General features: G+C 47.9%; 1 protein-coding gene across 9 annotated transcripts in view; it reads right to left on the reverse strand.

Annotated features, from left to right (window-relative positions):
• The window catches only part of MTCL1 (microtubule crosslinking factor 1), a 134,461-nt gene that overhangs the window by 14,628 nt on the left and 99,123 nt on the right, over positions 1–20,710 (reverse strand). For 8 of the 9 annotated variants that reach the window (XM_053571764.1, XM_053571760.1, XM_053571759.1 and 5 more), the window contains 2 exons: positions 12,397–12,564; positions 4,610–4,864 (listed from right to left, as the gene is read on the reverse strand). In XM_053571764.1, coding sequence (XP_053427739.1) covers positions 4,610–4,864; positions 12,397–12,564 — 423 coding nt within the window. The remainder of the gene's footprint in view (positions 1–4,609; positions 4,865–12,396; positions 12,565–20,710) is intronic. The other variant, XM_053571763.1, reaches the window with a different exon arrangement.

The raw sequence follows: 20,710 nt of genomic DNA on the forward strand, positions 1-20,710 counted from the left end.
TCTCCGTAATTTGGAATTACACATGGGTCAACCTGGAAGACTTTTTTAGAAGCGCGTGTTCTTAAAGTTCTGACCTTTGTTTTGCAATATAACACAACATTACAAATGCTTAAAAAAAAAAAAAAAACACCGTTTTAGCTGGACTAGAAAATCTGCATTAACCCCACACAAGTATTGACAACTCTTTCTGATGTCAACATATGTTACTTTGGAGTGCTGTGCTCATGGGAAATGCTACATTTATTTTTTAAAAATCTAATTTGTTAAACTACATGTTCAAAATTCTTTTATGAAATTACCTTCAAAACGTAAAGCAAACTAAATGCAAGACCATCAGTGATAACAAACTTCCGAGTGTGAATCTGAATTTCCTGACTGGCCCCAAACCACTGGGCGGGTCCTACAAAGAAGTGCAGTGCTGAAACTGGGTTATAACCATTCGATGTTAAAAACAATTTATACTTTGCTTGAGAGGATTAAAATTTAGTTGTAAAGATAAGTAAAGATCTAGAATGACTGGAGGAAGGAGGGGATCCACGTATCGTACAGTCACACTGTTTCTGATTAGGTAAACTCAAGAAAACACAGGACCTCTTGCAGTTAGAAGACATGAATTGAAGCCATTAATTTGGCTTGCTGGTGTGCTGGCAGGTGCGTGTTCCCAACTCTCCTCAGCTTAGTTTCTGCATTTGTAAGAAGGGGCTGTGTACACAGCAGCCACCTGGCAGGGGCCCATCTGCCTGTAGCTCCTGGGGCCTGGGGCATCTCCCCATTAGAGCACTAGGGGGACTGGGAAAGTATGGAGCAGGGGGCCTGTGCCAAGTCACAGTACGGAGCTTTGACGGGATCTGTATTGGATGACAAGCTTACACTATGGACAGATCACTCTTTTGAATAAGTAAATTATCTGAATGTTGAAAGTACCGACTGGATTTGACCGGAAAGGGTGGCCAAATAAAGATTTAAAGTCCTCAAGGGCTGAGATAGTGCCAGGAAATTCTAAAACTCCCTTGAATGCAGATCAGTTGATTTTTTAAAACATCAATTACACACAGCATCTCTGTGGCCTCATCGAGCCTTCATCCCCAAGTGAGGTGAGAGTGGCTTGTGGGCAGCTAAGAAGAAAGCCGCATGAGATAACGGGACAGAGGATGCCACTCATCTGCAGTAATTGCTGAGGTCGAGGAACAGAAGTCTCCGAGCTTTACCTTTATTTTATGAGAAAGCTGGAGATTCAAGCAGCCAGAGATTAAATGTGAGAGTTTGAGGCAGTTTCAGTCAAATTAGGGAACAGGCAAATCACTCTTGGTTTGAGGCCAGACCCTCTGCTCTCTCCTCTTCTCCCCAATGACACAATTCCTTGTAGTTCTAAGATGCTAAATGCTTTCTTTAAAAAAATTAAAAGGGAGACTTTTTATATGTTCTCTTAACATACATTCCCACAATTTAGTTTTAACACATGATCATCTCCAAGCTATTTTGGGGAAGGAATTAAAATGCAAGGATCCCATTTCAAGCAGCACATGAGGGTTTGAGCGAAGCTCCAGGCGTTCTAACTCAGTAAAGCGGGATTTGAAAACAAACCCAGGCGGCCAGGAGCAAGTGCGCTGACGCTGGGAAGAGTTAGGTTTCCTAAAACTGAACTGGAGTGGTTGCAGCTGGGGATGTCTGCTGCAATACAAGGGTCCCTAGGAGGACAGGGCTTCCCAGGGGAGTCGCCTCAGGTCAGTGCTGCACCTGCCCTGACTGCAGGCTCACAGGACGAGCCTCAGTGCAGACAGAAAATTTCAAAGATCCGCATTTCTGATAGCACAGGAAACAATAAACCCTCAAGAATGGCACCTTACCCAGACTGGTGGTAAGAAAAAAGGTCACTTTGTAAACAAGCTTTAAAAGAGCAGCCTTTCATGTTGAGAGGCTGCAGATTTAAGAAAGTTGCTGGGAGGGGAAGGGAGGATGGACACTGTTCAGTGCTGCGAGTACAGTGGCGGGTCCTGTGTTTATCCCTGTGTTAAGGGGGAACAGCACAGTTCTAAGGAGAACTGTAGCGTGACACCACCAAAGTTTCCTACCAAACTTGGATTGAGCAGGAGACGCTGGGAAGACAGACAAAATGAGTTCTATGACTGCAGCCATATTCCTCCCGTCATCCATCATATAAAATGCCTCATGTGGTGTAGCAACGATGTAGGAATTTAATGACACCGGACAAGAATGAAGCGTGTGTTCTGGAGTGGAAAATGGATTTAGTGTTACTTCCCTCACCATCTGTGTCAGGTTCTCACAGTCAAGGTCCTGTGGCTTACCAAGTTGTCACATGTGGACAGGACACCCTGTGAAGAAGGCTCAGTGACACCTCCTGTGCATCTAGGGAATGTGTAGCTGACAGTTAAATGGATGGACAACTCGATAAGGGAGAAACAAACAAAATCTACACACAACCAGGAACACTGGAGCCAATTCCCTCTTGTCAGATATTCTAGAGAAGGCTTATAACTGCTTTACCTAATTCTCAGGATTGGGCACCAAGATTTATTAAGTCTTCTTTTAAAAATGTTGAATATTTTGGGGGAAAGGCCAGACTTATTTTTGCAAGCCACAATTGTACATCTGAAGCATCAGTTCATTGGTGACCAGTCCTCATCTAAAAACAGCAATGAAATCACTCACCACACAGATTTCAGGAGCAGACAAACGCCTAAAACTCGAGTGTTTCAGAGCCAGCACGCTCAGCGATGTCCACTCTGAGAACTGAGGTTCTAGGGCTGTCCGCTTGGCAGCAAGGTCTCAATACTGACCATTTGGAACTGGAGTTCAGCTCCTAACCACTTTTACCTTTCCAACATACAGTCGTAACACGAGGTGATCTTTAAGTCACTTCTTTAAAAGTTGAGTATCACCAGATGTATCTTACTAATATTTTCTTTACTAGAAATTTCTCATTCCCAAAAGTAAAATAAGAACCTAAAAAACTTGCTTAACTTATACCCATGGTGTGACTTTCAAAACAGACGAAGCTGTGACAAGACCAGCAAGCCACTGTAGCTCTGACAGGCAAAACGGGCCCTGGAAGGTCCGTGGCAGGGGTCAGGATGGCCTCGTGGGATCCAGGAGGGACGTTCAAAGGGAGTGATTCTAAAGCCAAGGCCACGAAAGAAGCCCGGGAACACGTTTCCCGGAGTTACTGTGACTCTGGTTAACTAAAGTTGAATATGATGAATTCCTGACCCTTTTCATAAGAATCCATGCTGCTTCTATCCTGAAAATTTCCACCTAACAACTGACCCTTTCAAAGGAGCACAGACCCACAGGAGATTTAATAAAGATGACTCCTCGTGAGGGCTGCATTTCCAAGCCAAACAGGAAATGGCCAACGTTCCTCTTGGTAAGATTTGGGCAATTCTGAAATGAAGCCGTATCAGAGGTCAGCGATGTGACTCATCTATGTGAGTGATCAAACCTGGGAAGACCTTCAGCCCCTTTCTATCTGCAATGTACTTCCTTCTCAGCAGTTTCCAAGCCAAAGGCTCCTGCTTCCTTGCAGCAGTTTGTTCTCCCTCCCTCCCTACCCATTTTACTTAAACGCACCTTTGCCACTGTACCTGCATAACACAGGTGCCACATCCGTGGATAACAGAACACATTTTTCAAAAGGCTCCCACAGAAGTGCAGGCAGTATCTAAAGTAGAGCAATAAGGTTATTTTTCCTGAACTCAGTTTCTTTCTTTTTGTGGTTTTTGGCCGGGGCTGGGTTTGAACCCGCCACTTACGGCATATGGGACCAGCGCCCTACTCCTTGAGCCACAGGCGCCGCCCCTGAACTCAGTTTCTTACTGATTAATACATTTCCTTGAGGCCTCATGAGTTTATAAAGTATGACAGGCTGAAAGAAGTAAGATGTATGGTGTATAAAAATCCAGGCTGGAAGAGCTCCAATTGTTGGTCAATTTAATCTGTGCATCCCTCAGGAGCTACTGCGACTACGTGAACTGTCTCGGTTGGATGCAGTGCCGGGTAGGGTGACCTGGGCAGTAGAAAAACAGCTTCCCCCTCACCTCACACTCATCTCAGTCTTTAAATCATTTGTTTAGCTGAAGACAATGAGCCACCTCCCCTGACTACACTCCTATCTAATCACACAGCTCAGCACGGCCACAGCAGGTACAATGGCCAGCCAATCTCCAACTTGATCCAGCAGTTTCTTTACTAATGACAACAATTCCATTCAAGCTGGAGCAGTCGCTGTGACCACATCTTTGGTGGCAAACTTAAAAGGTACTTTGCTTGTTGGCAGAAATCACTGGAAAAGATATGAAATTACCTCCTCTTTTAAGTTTAGTCTTTAAATTACTTTCAAAAGCTACTCCCTTCCCCACGAGCACTTACACCCAGGAAAAGTTACCTACGAGCTCTGCAATGACAAGGTCTGTGCCACGGAGGGGCAGGCACCTGGCTCTCCAACACGCAGGTTTCTCCCTCTTCTCTGGAAGCCCCTGGCACCTCCTGACGCAGCAAGGCCCACGCGGCAGCCTGATTTCTCTTGTTTCTAGGCACTCTTGCTGTCCTGGCCCAGTTGGTAGTCTGCACCCCCAGGCCTGGGTGTCCCTACCTGCTCTACCCTCCACAAGAGCTCCTTCTTCTGCCGCGCCCACTCCTGCCGATCTCTGTCCAGACGGTCAAGAAGTTCCACCTTTTCCCGGTTCCAGTTCTTCTCGCTGTGATGGATCTGCCAGCGCAGGTCCATGACCAGGCTGTGACTGTCCGCCAGGAGCTGCTGGTGCACCTCCCTCTCCTTCTTCAAGGCTCCTTTGCTCTCCGATGGAGAGCTTAGGTCTCCCAAGTTGTTCTCAGCCTTCTCTTCCAGCTGCCAAGGAGAAAAGACTTAGGAACTCCCTCCCTGACCACTCTGGCATTGGAGGATGAAGAAAATCTCAGCACAATTACCTATGATCCCACATTTAAACCAATATTTGGTCAATCCCATGGAAGAAATGAAATTTTCTTTTTGAGACAGAGTATCACTCTGTCGCCCAGGGTAGACTGCCTTGGGTGGCATCATAGCTCATAGTAATCTCAAACTCTTGGTCTTGAGTTTGAGACCTCTTGCCTTAGCCTCCCAAGAAGCTGGAATGACAGGTGCCACCAAAACATCCAGATAGTTTTTCTATTTTTAGTAGAGATGGGGTCTCAGTCTAGCTCAGGCTGGTCTCAAACGACTCAGGTTAAGAGATCTTCCTGACTCAGCCTCCCAAGAGTGTTAGGATTATAGGCTTGAGTGACCACACCTGGCCATAACAAATTTCATTTTAAAGTCCTAATTAAGAATATTTGACACAGACAGTCACACCAAATATTAAGTAACAAGTCCACGTAGCCCATGCTGGCTTCTCAGCTCAGACTTTCCTGGTCTAAGTCACCCTGTCTCTTGCCTGTACAGAATACAGCAATTCCTTCAGGGCAGGCACCACACCTGTTCCTATATTCTTAGCCCATGTGTGGAATCTGGGGATGGCACCATAACGGAACCTAATGGTTTTCCATAAATACTTGTTAAACATCCAGGAGGTTAAATATGACAAACAAAAATCGTATCCCTCATATATTCAAGGTGGTGAAAACCAAAGGGAAAACTTTAAAGGCAGACAAGAGACAATGTCATATTACATAGACAGGTGCAAAGGTGAGGATTATGGGGAGACTTCCCATCAGAAACCATGCAAGTGAGAAGATGATGGGGAGTGACAGCTAAGGAGCTCGAAGAAAGCTGTCCACCTCGAAGGAATTCTATATCCAGCAACAATATGTCAAAAAATGAAGGAAAAATACTTTTCAACAAAAATAACTGAAAAAGAAAATCATTGCCAGCAGACCCACAGTTTAAGAAATGACAGAGAAAAAAATAAAGAAATGATAGAGAAGTAAGTCATGAGGAATATGATACCAACGGATACTTTGGTCTGCACAGATAATGAACAATGGAAATGACATAAATAAACATAAAACTAATTTTTTCCTATTTTTAATGGCTTTTAAATATCACTATCTAAAGAAAAATGGTTGCTGTGGCCAGGTGTAGTGGCTCACGCCTGTAATTCCAGCACTCTGCGAGCCTTAGGCAGGAGGGTTGCTTGAGCTCAAGAGTTCAAGAACAGTCTGTGCAAGAGTGACCCCCATCTTTACTAAAAAAAAGAAAAACTAGGCAGGAATTGTGGTGGCATCTGTAGTCCCAGCTACTCCGGAGGCTGATGCAAGAGGATCACTGAGCCCAAGAGTTTGAGGTTATTGTGAGCTATGATGCCACGGTACTCTAGCCAGAGTGAGACTCTGTTTCCAAAAAAAAGGTCACCACGTACTGTGTGTTCACAGAGTACGTGTGTAGAAGTAAACATGGCAGCAACAGCACATAGGAGAGGAAGAAGAATTGGGAGCATACTATTGTATATTCCCAGCCTGCGAAGTCTAATATGATTTCAAGGTAGTCTTTGATTAAATATGTATTATTTGTCGTAAAACCTAAGGAAACCATTACAATTACAAAAATTTCAATTTCAAGCAGCTCCTGGCAAGCCACGTAAGTCAGAATGAAAACTGGGGTGCTGAGAGTCTCACAGGTGCACCCATCCACCTGCAGATGCATCCCGAGGCCGCCTCTCTTTACAGTTCCTTCCATAGCTGACCCCTGCCCTGGCAGCACATGGCCTCTGCTTTCCTACTTCATTAAGACATGAAGGCAGACTTCTCCTCCCCACGAGCTCCTCAGGTCTCCCTGTCAGAGTCCCCGCTCTGCAGACTTGGAGCCCAGGCCTGCTGCCTACTCAGGGCCACTGTGCCGTCCATGACCCTGCACAGCCAGGCCTCACCCCGTCCCTCTGCCTACTCGGGGACGCTGTGCCGTCCATGACCCCGCACAGCCAGGCCTCACCCCGTCCCTCTGCCTACTCGGGGACGCTGTGCCGTCCATGACCCCGCACAGCCAGGCCTCACCCCGTCCCTCTGCCTACTCGGGGACGCTGTGCCGTCCATGACCCCGCACAGCCAGGCCTCACCCCGTCCCTCTGCCTACTCGGGGACGCTGTGCCGTCCATGACCCCGCACAGCCAGGCCTCACCCCGTCCCTCTGCCTACTCGGGGACGCTGTGCCGTCCATGACCCCGCACAGCCAGGCCTCACCCCGTCCCTCTGCCTACTCGGGGACGCTGTGCCGTCCATGACCCCGCACAGCCAGGCCTCACCCCGTCCCTCTGCCTACTCAGGGCCACTGTGCCGTCCATGACCCCGCACAGCCAGGCCTCACCCCGTCCCTCTGCCTACTCAGGGACGCTGTGCCGTCCATGACCCCGCACAGCCAGGCCTCACCCCGTCCCTCTGCCTACTCAGGGACGCTGTGCCGTCCATGACCCCGCACAGCCAGGCCTCACCCGGTTCTGCTGCCTACTCAGGGACACTGTGCCGTCCATGACCCTGCACAGCCAGGCCTCACCCCGTCCCTCTGCCTACTCAGGGACGCTGTGCCGTCCATGACCCCGCACAGCCAGGCCTCACCCCGTCCCTCTGCCTACTCAGGGACGCTGTGCCGTCCATGACCCCGCACAGCCAGGCCTCACCCCGTCCCTCTGCCTACTCAGGGACGCTGTGCCGTCCATGACCCCGCACAGCCAGGCCTCACCCCGTCCCTCTGCCTACTCAGGGACGCTGTGCCGTCCATGACCCCGCACAGCCAGGCCTCACCCGGTTCTGCTGCCTACTCAGGGACACTGTGCCGTCCATGACCCTGCACAGCCAGGCCTCACCCCGTCCCTCTGCCTACTCAGGGACGCTGTGCCGTCCATGACCCCGCACAGCCAGGCCTCACCCCGTCCCTCTGCCTACTCAGGGACGCTGTGCCGTCCATGACCCCGCACAGCCAGGCCTCACCCCGTCCCTCTGCCTACTCAGGGACACTGTGCCGTCCATGACCCTGCACAGCCAGGCCTCACCCCGTCCCTCTGCCTACTCAGGGACGCTGTGCCGTCCATGACCCCGCACAGCCAGGCCTCACCCCGTCCCTCTGCCTACTCAGGGACGCTGTGCCGTCCATGACCCCGCACAGCCAGGCCTCACCCCGTCCCTCTGCCTACTCAGGGACACTGTGCCGTCCATGACCCTGCACAGCCAGGCCTCACCCCGTCCCTCTGCCTACTCAGGGACGCTGTGCCGTCCATGACCCCGCACAGCCAGGCCTCACCCCGTCCCTCTGCCTACTCAGGGACGCTGTGCCGTCCATGACCCCGCACAGCCAGGCCTCACCCGGTTCTGCTGCCTACTCAGGGACACTGTGCCGTCCATGACCCTGCACAGCCAGGCCTCACCCGGTTCTGCTGCCTACTCAGGGATGCTGGGCCACTGATGACCCTGCACAGGCAGGTCTCACCTGACATCCGGAAACAATGCAGAGGCTTCTGGTGACCCTGTGGCACTCTCTTCACCATCTAACTTACTTCTGCCACTCAGCACAGCGGCCTGCTCAGCCCACACCCCAGTGAAAATTGTTCTTATCAAGTTTTCCAGTGACTTCCTAGTTGCCAAGTTCAACAAAACTTTTCATCCCTTATCTGCCTTAGCTTCTCCAAAGCTGGTAATGTTGAACTCCACATGGAATTCTATCATATCCCCCTTGGCTTCTGAGACATTTGCTTCTAGATTTTCATTAATTTCTCTGGCTGCTCCTTCCCAACCTCCTCTTCCTCTACTAATTTGAAAATGGATATTTCAAGTTCCTTCTTGGAGTTCCTCTCATGCTATGCAGTCCTGGAGATTGCACCTTGTCCCCCACCTCCTCATTCCCACGCAGGTATGTACATCTTCAGCCCAGTGCCTATGATGACAGATGCCTCAACTCCAACCCTCTCTGTCCCACTGGCTCCATCCCTGTGTCCCTGTCTTGGTGATGGCACCATCACCGAGGCTCCGGATTACAGACCTGAGAGCCACTCCACGCAGCTCACTGACTGGCCACCAGGTCCTGCCAGTCTACGGCTTTTCGGCTGTGTCCCCTCCATTTTCACTGCTGCTGCTTCATATCAGCGCCGCCCCTTCTCACTGCACTGCTGCAGCCTCTCACCTCCACCTTCTCTCTGCAGTCCAGGGGTCCTGCACCTTCCTACATGTACCCAAAGGTCTCCTCCATGCTCATTTTGGGATAGCCCCATGATTAGAATGGGAAATAAAAAAAATCTACGATTTCTTTTGGGCTTGTGGCCAACGTTTGTAACTGTTCAAGCAATGCGCCCACCTTGGCCTCCCGGAGTGCGAGAATTACAAGCATGAACCATCACGCCTGGCCCACCCAGAATTGGGTGCTACATTTTAATGAAAGGTTAGCAAACATAAAGACACACCTTTTTCCTGTTCTAGTTCCGTGGTCTCCTGATTTCCATCTACAGACCCCAAGATCATCCATTTAATTCTAATGGTTCCTAATCTGTTCCCTGCCTTGAAGCCAGAATAACATTCTTTTCAAAAAGGGAATCTAGACTTGCATGAACAAATCAGGATCCAAGTACCAATTCTGTCAACACTCCTCTTTCCCCTCACACCTGCCTCCTTTCTTCACGCTGTTTCTTTTTTCTGAATCTTCCTTTTTTTTCCCTCCCATGTGGTAGGTAAAGAGTTCGTCTTCTGCTCAGAAATTTCTTTTTCTTTTGTTTTGAGACAGTCTCACTCTGTCTTCTTGGGTAGAGTGCTGTGGCATCCACTTAGCTCACAGTAATCTCAGTCTCTTGGGCTCCAGGGGTCTTCCTGCCTCAGCCTCCTGAGCAGCTGAGACTACACGTGCTCACACCTGGTTAGTTTTTCTATTTTTAGTAGAAATGGGGTTCCCTCTTGCTCAGGCTGGTCTTAAATTCCTGAGTTCAAGCAATGCAACCACCTTGGCTTCCCAGAGTGCTAGAATGACAAGCATGAACCATCATGCCTGGCCCACCCAGAATTGGCAGCCCAGGAAGCAATGCATGTGGGGCTGACCCTGGTCTACCTGTAACAGTCCCATGTTTGCCAGCTGACTCCTATCCATCCTCGGAGACTCATTCTCAGCAGGACTTTCACAGTCAGTTCTCCTTGAGCCCTCAAGCTGATGTGTGTGCCCTGCACACTCCTACCCCAGCAGCCCTGGGTACAAGGCTAGAGGCCCTCTCCATACTCCTATAAATGCCAGGCCTTGCGTGGGTCTCCACTGTACTGAGAGTCCCTTCAAGGACTTCGCATTTGTGGCCAGATCCTCAGTATTTAGAACAGGGTCTGACTTAGCAGTCTGCTGAAAGAATCACAGACTTGGGAAGTGACACAATATGGGCTCCACTGAGGGAGGATGCTTAACTTTTAGCAGAATTAAACTGTTTTTCATTGAAGTAGAAGAGGGAAAGATGGGGCTGTTACAGGGACTACATCAGCCCACATGTGTTAAAATGCCTGGGCATAAATGTTTAAGAAACTTCTGGGCAAACGATGAACTCTTTACTTATCACTACCAGGTTCTAGGTTTGAAATCCTAGCTTTATTTGTTGATACTTAGTGACTCTCCTTGAGGTTTCATTTGTAGCAAACAATGTATGGGTAGATACTATGTTCCTCTAAAACAAAGATGAAATGTTTTAAAACCGGCTTGCATCAAAGACTATGCCTCCCTTCTCTAGTTACAGTTACGCATTTGAAAATATTTAGGTCCCCTTTCATACGGGTATTTTAAAATAGGTTTAAAGGCTCATCAGAGTGTCCTTACTCACTTCCCTTCCACTGCTGACCATGAGGGCTGAGGACTACACAAGCACAGTGCACGTCCCACAGTGGGCAGGACCTGAGACTGGGTCAGCTGCTCCGTCATTGATGGGCCTGGTGTCCCTGGGCTGCTGGTTTCACACCACTGCTTGCTGGGACCAGTTGGCAGAGCAGGAGAACCTGAGCTATTTTCTTTTCTTTTCTTCTTATTTTTTGAAACAGAATCTCACTCTGTTGTACCAGGTTAGAGCACCATGGCATCAGCCTAGCTCACAGCAACTTTGGTCTCTTGGGCTTAAGTGATCCTCCTGCCTCAGCCTCCCAAGGACCTGAGACTATGGGTGCCTGTCATGATACCCGGCTATTTCCCCCCTATTTTTAGTAGAGACAGGGGTCTTGCTCTTGCTCAGGCTGGTCTTGAACTCTTGAGCTCAAGGGATCCTCCTGCTTCGGCCTCCCAGAGTGTTAGGATTACAGGTGTGAGCCACGATGCCCGGCCTGGAGAGCTGCTTTCTTTTGGCAAGGCTTTGTAAAGTCCATTTGAAAGAGGTCTCCTGGCTCAGTGCCAGCCACATATACCAAAGTTGGTGGGTTCAAACCCAGCCGGGGGCAGCTAGAAAACAACAATGACAACTGCAACAAAATAGCCGGGCTTTGTGGCAGACACTTGTAATCCCAGCTACACGGGAGGCTGAGGCAAGAGAATCACGTAAGCCCAAGAGTTTGAGGTTGCTGTGAGCTGTGATGACACAGCACTGTACCATTGGTGACAAAGTGAGACTGTCTTAAAAAAAAAAAAAAGAAAGAGGTCTCCTTTCTGGGCAACATTTTTCTTTCATATCCTGGCCAGATCCTATAAGATTTTAATTACTTTATGGTTGGCCTGAAAATAGAGCCTAGAAAGTAGATTATCAAACATATGCAGGCCTTCCCTCCCTCCTCATGATCAAGGGGCCAGAGAAACTTTGAGAGATGATCTGAGCAGCAAACACTGCACAGGAAGTCACCTTACTTTTAAGGATTTCTAAGGAATGCACATGCAGGAACAGAGGGTTCTTGTTATGTCTGATGACTCCTCTGGCTGTGGTGTGAGACCTCAGAGGAGCCAGCAGACGTGGGTTCTCTTCCTGCCCTGGCACTAAATGGCTCTGTGACCTGAAATGAACTGCTTCTGTGGGGCTGCTTCCTCCGGTATACATATGGAGACTAAAATTGATTAGACTTCTTGGGCATGCAGACAAGGTCTACAAGTTCTTTTCAATATTTCAGAAAATCTAAAGGAAAGCACGTGTGTGCCTTTTCCTGAGATGGCTGAGCCAGTCTGCTTTTGCTATGTTGCCATCTAGAATGACGTCAGCTCCGTCTGAGGACAGCTTTGTGCTGGATAACCTCTGATGGGGCTATGTACAACCTTGTTTAACGCAAAATGGAAAAATGAGCGCTGCTTTTAAAATGCTGCTCAGCAGAGGCTGCGTCTCCTACTTGGGAGATGGAGAACCAGGGAAATGAGGGGCCTTGGGGAGAGGGCACTTTGTGCAGAGGCACCCCGCCGCTGCTCTCCTTCCAGGAGCTGTGGCTCTGACCCTAACTGTGCCCCTCCCCACCTCTCCCACGGTCAGGGTGGGGATGCTGGTGGGGTAGTACCTGTTCCAGGCGGCACTTGAGCATGGCCCACTCCACGTCCCAGGCCGCCCTGTCGCTGGCGTATTGCTGCTGCAGCCGCAGCCGGGCACGCTCGTCCTCCCGCAGCTCGGAGCGGAAGTCCTCCAGCAAGGCCTTGAGGGCACTGAACAGCTGCTGGTTTTCCGACACCTGTGGGAACACTGAATCAGGCCCTGTCACCTGATTTCAGAGCATTCTTTAGGTTGGAAGAAAGGATCTGGCATCAAGGTGGTGCTGGGGCTGTTTCCCAGGTGTCTCTGGCAGGGGATGCCGGGCAGGTGGGAGGCTGCAGTTAGAGGGAGAGAACCAGGGGGTCCCTGTTACTGGGGTCTCCTCCTGGGGCTGAGACGAACGGCCTGTTCCATCAGGAGGAAGGCTGACCCTGGCTACTGGGTAGCTGCATTCACAGGCTGGGGCTGGCACTGTGGGAACCTGCAGCAGAGGTGTTCTGGGCCTCAGGAGAAGAGGTGAGGAAACGTGGGAGGCCACGGGAGCCCCCAGAGCCAGGCCTGCCAGGACTCTCTGTGACTTCAAGCATCCAGAGCTCTGAGGTGGGCTAGCCAGACTGTCGTGGGGATACCGATATGACGACATATACACTCATCCACATATGTGCTGTCTCTCCTGTGCCAGCTATTGAGCTAGGAGGGAATAAAAGCTTGGGGACTTTTACAAACACAAGGCAGTCATACTTTGACTTACAGTTGCCAAGAGCCATACATATGACAAGCGCGGCCTCTGGGGGTGGGGTGGGGGCCTTTGATGTTTAATAATTAAAGACAAAGGTTAAATGCTAAACCTGTCCACGGAGGCTTTGTTGTGGTCCTCTGAGATGGAATTACCAGCACCATCTCCCTGCCTCTCAGCAGGTGACCACTGCCCCTTCTGGTTTCTCTTGTGGCTGCCCTACCCTGTCAGCACTTTGAGCATCTGGGGGAAAGGAGCCTGCCACACCCGCACATTTCAGCACAACCCTAGGCTCATCTTAAGCGTGCACATGTGCACTAAATGAAGAATGGGTTTTTACTACTAATGTGCTGATACCTAACTTTAAAGATTTTATATTCTCTACAACCTGCCCAGCCCTTTGAAGCCATATTGCAAAGCCATGATTTCCATGTTTGCACGTTTTGGCAAGGGCGTTACATTAGAAAGGTTTTCCCAAGTGAACCACACATGCTGAGTCTTGTGTAGGACCTTGATAATAAATGCCACGTGGGGACATGCCATCCAGTCAGACAGCACTAAAAGCACCCCAGGCTCTCAGGGCAGTCTCACTTGGGACATTCATGAAGCAGCTGGAATAAGTTCTGCTCCAGGAAGAAAGAGGCCCACATGCTCAGACAGAGTCCTCTGCCTCCTACACTTTGTAAACCTGCTCTGCCTGGTACAGCGAGTACACCAGGGACCCTGCACTGGGGTCCTGCCCACCTGTCAGCCTTCACTCCTCAGTCACGCTGCTGAAACCATCTAGTGTCTGGGCACAGTGGCTCATGGATATAAGGCCAGCACTTTGGGAGGCCAAGGAAGTAGGATCACTTGAAGCTAGGGGGTTCAAGACCAGCCTGAGCAACATACTGAGATCTCATCTCTGTAAAAAATGTTTGTTTGTTTGTTTTCAATTAGTGGGGTGCACCTATAGTCCCAGCTGCTCAGGGAGGCTGAAGTGGGAGGACTGCTTGAGCCCAGGAGTATGAGGTTACAGTAAGCTGTGATGATGTCACTGTACTCTCGCCAGGGAGACAGAGTGATACCCTTTCTCTAAAAAAATGAAATAAATAAAATAAAATAAAACCATCTAGTTAATCCACTAATCCTACACAAAAATGGCTAAACATATGGGGGAGGAATTTAAGATATTTTGAATATATATTTAGATTTAAATAAAGTTGGATTAGAGAAGAGAAATTCTTTAATATGAACAAATTAATTATTGAAAACTCTATAGTTACCCATCATTTAATTGAGAAATTATAATGTTATTGTAGATGTAGTACACTTGTTGATGAAGCAGAAAGGCCTATTTGTTAGCATCTAGCGCAGTTTGATTTTTCTCACCTTGAATTCCAAAGTTTACTTTAATAACTCTGGACTAGAAGACAGTAAGAACAGAATTCAGTTAATATTTGAGAAACTCAGCGGATGGGGAAGCATCTACGAATCTTACGCGTTCTTTCCAAACATCCAAATAATAAATTACCACTATACTCAAAGAGATGCTCATAAAATGTATGAAGCTGTAACAAATGCAGAAGTTTTTAAAAATGTGACATCAAAAGTATCTAAAAATTATGTAACAGCAATTGAGTGAGAAGAGGTATCACAACCATCTTCTTAGAAATACACATCTGCATGTAGAATTTGCTGAAAAATTGTGTATATGTATGGTAGATTTCTTTGGTATTTTCATCTTTGGATTTTAAATTGAAAATCACTACTTTTTGAATCAAGAGTATGTCAAACATAAAATAACAGTAATAATTTTTTTTTTTGAGACAGAGTCTCAAGCTGCCACCCTGGGTAGAGTGCCGTGGTGTCACAGCTCACAGCAACCTCAAAGTCTTGGGCTCAAGAGATTCTCTTGCCTCAGCCTCTCAAGTAGCTGGGACTACAGGCGCCCTCCACAACACCCAGCTGTTTTTTTTTGTTGCAGTTGTCATTGTTGTTTTAGCAGGCCTGGAACCAGGTTCCAACCTGCCAGCCCCGATGTATGTGGTTGGCGCCCTGCCCACTGAGCTATGGGTGCCGCCCACTACCAGTAATAATTCTGATCCACTTTTTGGAATAGTCATCTAATTTCCACTAAAGGGAAAGCAGAAAACCATTTAACACAGTCTTATAGCTGGTTTGTTACAAAAGTTTTGAGATTCACAAAACTCAACAAATGTAAAACCTGCACAGACAGAAACAAACGCAGCCCTCCTCGCATCCCCCAGCAGCTGAGCAAGCTGAAACTTGCATGGGTGCATCAGAAGGGATGCTGTCGACTGTGTTTCCTGGAAATGAAATAATGAACCACACCACAGTCTGTCTCAAAACTTTTGTAATGACTTATATAGGTAACCAATAGCTTTCTATGAATCCCAAGTTGCATATGGTATTAGCTTGCGTTGTTCTTAGCCTATGCGTGTGACTGCCAACAACATTAGAATCAGAATGTTACAGTCCTTTTGCAAGTTTGGTTTTTCTGGAAGAAGGTACTTTTTGGTATTAGCAGATACCAGATTGAATAAAATTAAGCCTTAATGTCTTCATGCACATTTTGGGCCAAGTAGGCAATGTAGGGTTCTTTTTAACCAGAATAATATTAATTATCGTGGAATGAGCTCTGGAATTGCTTTGGGCTGAGAGTGGCCAGAGGGAGCTTGAGAACCCCGAGTGAACTCATCTGGTACTTGTCACCATAGTCACCCAGTCCCCGGCTGTGACACGGCAGGAAGCCAGGCCAGCGTCGGCCAGTTGTGCCCAGCAGTGAGGTCCCTATCAACAGGCCTCGAATGAGCCACAGTGGGCATGATTCTCCTAGAAGACTTTAACATGTATGCAAAAAACCTCAGTAGTGACTGTCACTAATATAAGCTGTTTCCTATGGGCTGAGGGTGTACTAAATTACTTGCCTATATGACCTTATTTATACTTCACATCAGTATTGGATACCGTTACGTCCCCACTTTACAGAGGAGCAGCTCAGGGACAGCCAAGGCCCTGCTGTGCAAGAAGTCCCCTCCAAGGCCAGGCAGACCAAGCCAGGAATATTCAAATTCTGATCTTATACTTGTTGAGATTTTTTTTTTTTCTTTTTTAAAACTTTGCCTTAGAGAAGCCATCTAATCCTTGTGAAGCTAATTATCATCTTCCATATCAAGGAAAGTAACTACAATGAGCCATCCAGAAAGAACACCTACAAGTTAACTGCTCTCTGCCTTTCTCCTGGTAGTACCCCTTGCTGGGCTACATTTCTGATTAACAAAAAAGATGACCCACATCAAGTCAAGGTAGAATCTGGCTCATTTAGAGCTTTGTGACTCTTTTGTGCTACGGGCCCAGCTATGCAACTTTTTAGCTTGTGCAATGATTAAACATTGGTCAGTTTCGACATGAAAACCCAACTTTTCAGCCTCTTCGCAGAGATCAGATGGTTTGTTTTCTCACAAAGAGAAAGATAAAATGGCACCATTCTCTCCTTCTCCTCCATCCAGGGGCATTTCAGCCTTTGATGCTCACCTCTTTTTTGTAGTTTTTTTGTTGTTGTTGTTGTTTGGTTGGGTTTGAACTTATCACCTCCCGTATATGGGGCCAGCACCCTACCCCTTTGAGCCACAGGTGCCACCCTGCTGCTCACCTCTCTTGAGCAAGGCTTTACATAGGGTGCTCAGTGTGCTATAAAGTCAAACTTAATAACAGATTCAGAGTTGGCCTTCTAGTTAATGTTACTAATAGAAAGTGAAAAAGAAGTTTATGGATAAAGTAACATTGTACCAAGATATTCATGATGCAATGCTGGTTATTTTTCACAACCATTTTCTTGCCTGGAAAAGTTTCTAAGACATGTCTATCAGGTGAAATCACAGCTCCGTGAAGAGCGAAACCACCATCTACCCTGTGGTTGCATCAGAGCCACTGGCCTTTGGAGATAGGTTGAATTTCAAGTGGGGGCATATACTCACCTGCTAGTATGGGTTGACCCACAAAAAACCAGTCACCAAAGGCAACGGCCTTCACCTATTTATTTAGGCTATTTGACAGAGGCAGGGAATTCCGGCTATAGCAGGTGTAGCTCCTATTTGAGACATAGCAGAGGGAGGCTCATGTGGTATTAGTCACAGCACCTCCTCCACCAGCTGGAGTCCCTAGACAAAGCCTTTTCCGTGACACAAGTCAGAAATGATACATCTGAGTGTCCAACAATATTTTTATAAGTAAGCCATTTGTCATTCTTACCTTCATTGTTACAGTCAGGTAAGTTTTAAGATTCTTTACTAACCCCCAGCCCCCCCCACCCCCCGCGTGGTTAAAGAGAATGGGCCATTGAAAATGGCCCTGAAAATATCTGATAGAAGTTAGATTCATTTACAAGCACAAGTCCTTTGCTCTCTGGCCAAGACTATGCCACATGAACTTGTCCAGGAGGACTCTGTGCTGTGGTCTCCATAATTGTCACTGAGAGCTTCCCAAGAATGAATATGGGCAGGTGAAAGAATTAATGGGACACATATTTAATAAATTACAAATATAGAGGTATCAGCCCAAAGGCTTACAAAACCAGGTTCGGTTATGCACTCTGGAGGGACTCGGGAGCTACTGACCCGGGGAAACTCCAGTAGGTAGGACAGGGGTGGAGAAAGTCCTTTCACTCAGAGTCCCTCTGGACACTTTTTTATCTCCTGTATGTGCTCTCTTCAGAGTGACAGAAACAACAGCCATAATAAACACTCACAAAAGATAAGATGAATCTCAGTCACAGGCTCTGGTTCCTTTGGCATTAAGAGCAGCATGTCTCATAGGTAAAGCTGTACAGTTGCAGGGTCCAACTAACACATCAACGCTATGTAAGCTCAAGAAAAAAACTTTATTAAAAATAAAAAAGTCAGGTGTCCATGGTTCTGAGGCACAGGCCTTGTCTGGCAAAGTGCTTGTCCTGGAAATTTCTGCACCCGCCAGGACAGCCAGGAAGCGAGGCTGCTGCGCCGGGGTGAGGCACATCCCAGGATGCCCAGGGCTCTTTGGAGAAGGAAGGGTGGCTCTGAGAGCAGCCCAGAAGGCCCTCATGCTGCAAACAAGCCCCGGACAAGGGACAGAGGGCCAGGGGTGTTCACTCTACTCCATCCTGAGGCTGGACAGAGAGAGACCTGTCAGTGACCAACAGCAGGTGAAGATTTGAATATAAATATGAAATTTAATCCCTTTAGCTCTTGCTGTGAATTTTACATTAGGTTCTTCACATTTGTACTTAGTTGTTTTAATATTGAGAATGATGTCATATGCCTGAAAGAAAAAGTAACTTCTCTTTTAATCAGTTAATCCAATGCTGGTAAGACTAGCTGTTGGCACCACAGGGTCATAATTCCTGCATCATTAATCACTTTGTGTTAAAAAAAAGCCTTGATTTCAGGAATTAATAATCAGTATAAAATGCATCCACAGTCTGAGAAACAGTGGTCCCAAATGCTTAATGTAGCAGCAAGTGTCCTGGAGCTCAAGGAGAACTGAACAGCTGGCTCCTGCGTGCATGCGGTCAAGGGAAAGTGCTCGCTCTGCTCAAGAGCAAGCAGGCTGCAGCCGTTGACACTGTGTAATTAAAGACCAGGAAACAGGGAACATTCCCAGCACCGAACTTCTGCCAACTTGACTTTTACGAACTATTCCCAAGGATGGTTGGTACATGCAATTTTTTTTTAAACCTCTCTGGACGTGATAAATGTTGCCATCTACTGTGTGCAACTGTGAGAATGTTCACTATGATACACAGCAAAGACCAAGGTCTGAGAAATTTCATTTCTTGTGAATCTGTCCTTGGGAAAGCAGGATGACCACGTTTCTCAGGCTGCCAATGGCCTGCTGAGGTCCTCAGCATTGCTGAGATAGCCCCGCTCTGCACAGCAGCATCCTGAGACACATGCCCAGCTCCGCTACCCCAGCTGCCTGGCTAATACTCACCCCTCTGATGGAGAGCTGCATCCAATACCCTAAAGGGGAATGTTCCCTCTCAGAGACCAGCTGTCGCCTACAGTAGAGCTCATCAATCTTGGGGCCCCAGACAGACAGCACTGCGCACCGGGCTCCAAGAGGCAGACTTGGTTCTGACTATTCGGACCCCACCCTGGGGGCCCATCCACGTGCTTCCACCACACTCTGCATGGAGCAGAAACTCATGCGTCCGCCTCCACTTTTATGGGAAGTCACTATAGATGAGTGTTGGAAGGTGTGGGAGGTAAACGGAAATGACATTCGGATCTGCTGAACGTGAGGTTCCAGCTCAGCGACTTTACGTTATTTTTCACCCCACGGGTAACATTGTCCATGACTGTTGTTTAGAACACCAGATGCATTACCTTTTTTTCCCAAAGCATTTGGATGCATGCGTGGGAAACACCCAACGTGCTTTCTTAGACGCCATAGGTTTGTGCCAAAGTGGCCACCAGAACACGACTTGAGTTAAGCACAGAAACTTCATAGGACTGACAATGTCTCTTTTTGAAATCATAAAATTGGTAGATTTTAAAGCATTTTTTGCAAAGTAACCTTTTAGTTTCTGCTGGGAAACCTCCCCATGGACCCTGCCATGATGACACACTTCCTAAGGGCTGAGTAAAGTTCCTTTGAAAGTCTAATCTCCTTCCTGAGTCATATTGTTCAGGGAAAATGAACGGTGGGTGAATGTCCACAGAAAGCAGCTGATTAGGGATAAAAATCTGATTTCTGTAGAGAGCAAAAGCAGGGAGTGGGGGTGGGAGAGAATCCCCCCTTAGCCTGCGCTCAGAGCCTCCTGCTCATCTCCATCTGGCTCAGAGCCAGCGATCAGATGACAGCCCTCTCCCACTGGACACAGGCAGCTCCGGGCTGAGGGAGCCTGGGTGAGGGAGCAGCAGCTGCGGAGGCCAGTGCAGAGGGAGTGCCCCGAAATGTCTGTGGTTGAGAGGCTGAAGCCACACCCAGACACTTGCTGTGCTGTGTCCAGCTGGCCCTGCTCTTTCAGCCCAGAATGTAGGCCTCCCTGGGCAGGGGGCCACAGGAGCCCTCTGAGAGCAAAGCAGGGTCAGCAGGGACCTGGAAGACTAAGAGTGAGAAAGCTTTGACAAGGTCCCTATAAAGAGCTCAATACTCCAAATCCCTCATAGATGCCATTTTGTAAAAAATGCAGTTAACTTGGATGTTATCAATAGTATCTTTTGGTTTATTAAGCCGGGTCTGTTTCTGTGGTGCTGTGCAGCACAAATAATTACTTAGTAACACTGAAGTCCAACCTCTATGCACACTTTAATTTGTTCTTTGAGGGATTATGTTGTAAGTGGGCCAAAGAGAACCAGAAACACTTTATACATGTTAAAGGATTTCAAAAAAAAAACCTATTCTGGGGCGGCGCCTATGGCTCAAAGGGGTAGGGCGCCAGCCCCATATGCCGGAGGTGGTGGGTTCAAATCCAGCCCGGGCCAAAAAAAAAGAAAAAAAAAAAACTTATTCTTTTCTCCTTATATGTTATGTTGCCAAATTAACAATGTTGCGGATGGCATTGTTCCTTCCAAGGTAAACTCCCAAGAGGGATACCTGCACAGTGCTCTGATCTTAACGCGGTCCT

The sequence above is a fragment of the Nycticebus coucang genome, chromosome 19, assembly GCF_027406575.1.
Source record: "Nycticebus coucang isolate mNycCou1 chromosome 19, mNycCou1.pri, whole genome shotgun sequence".
In the NCBI taxonomy this organism is placed as follows: Eukaryota; Metazoa; Chordata; class Mammalia; order Primates; family Lorisidae; genus Nycticebus; species Nycticebus coucang.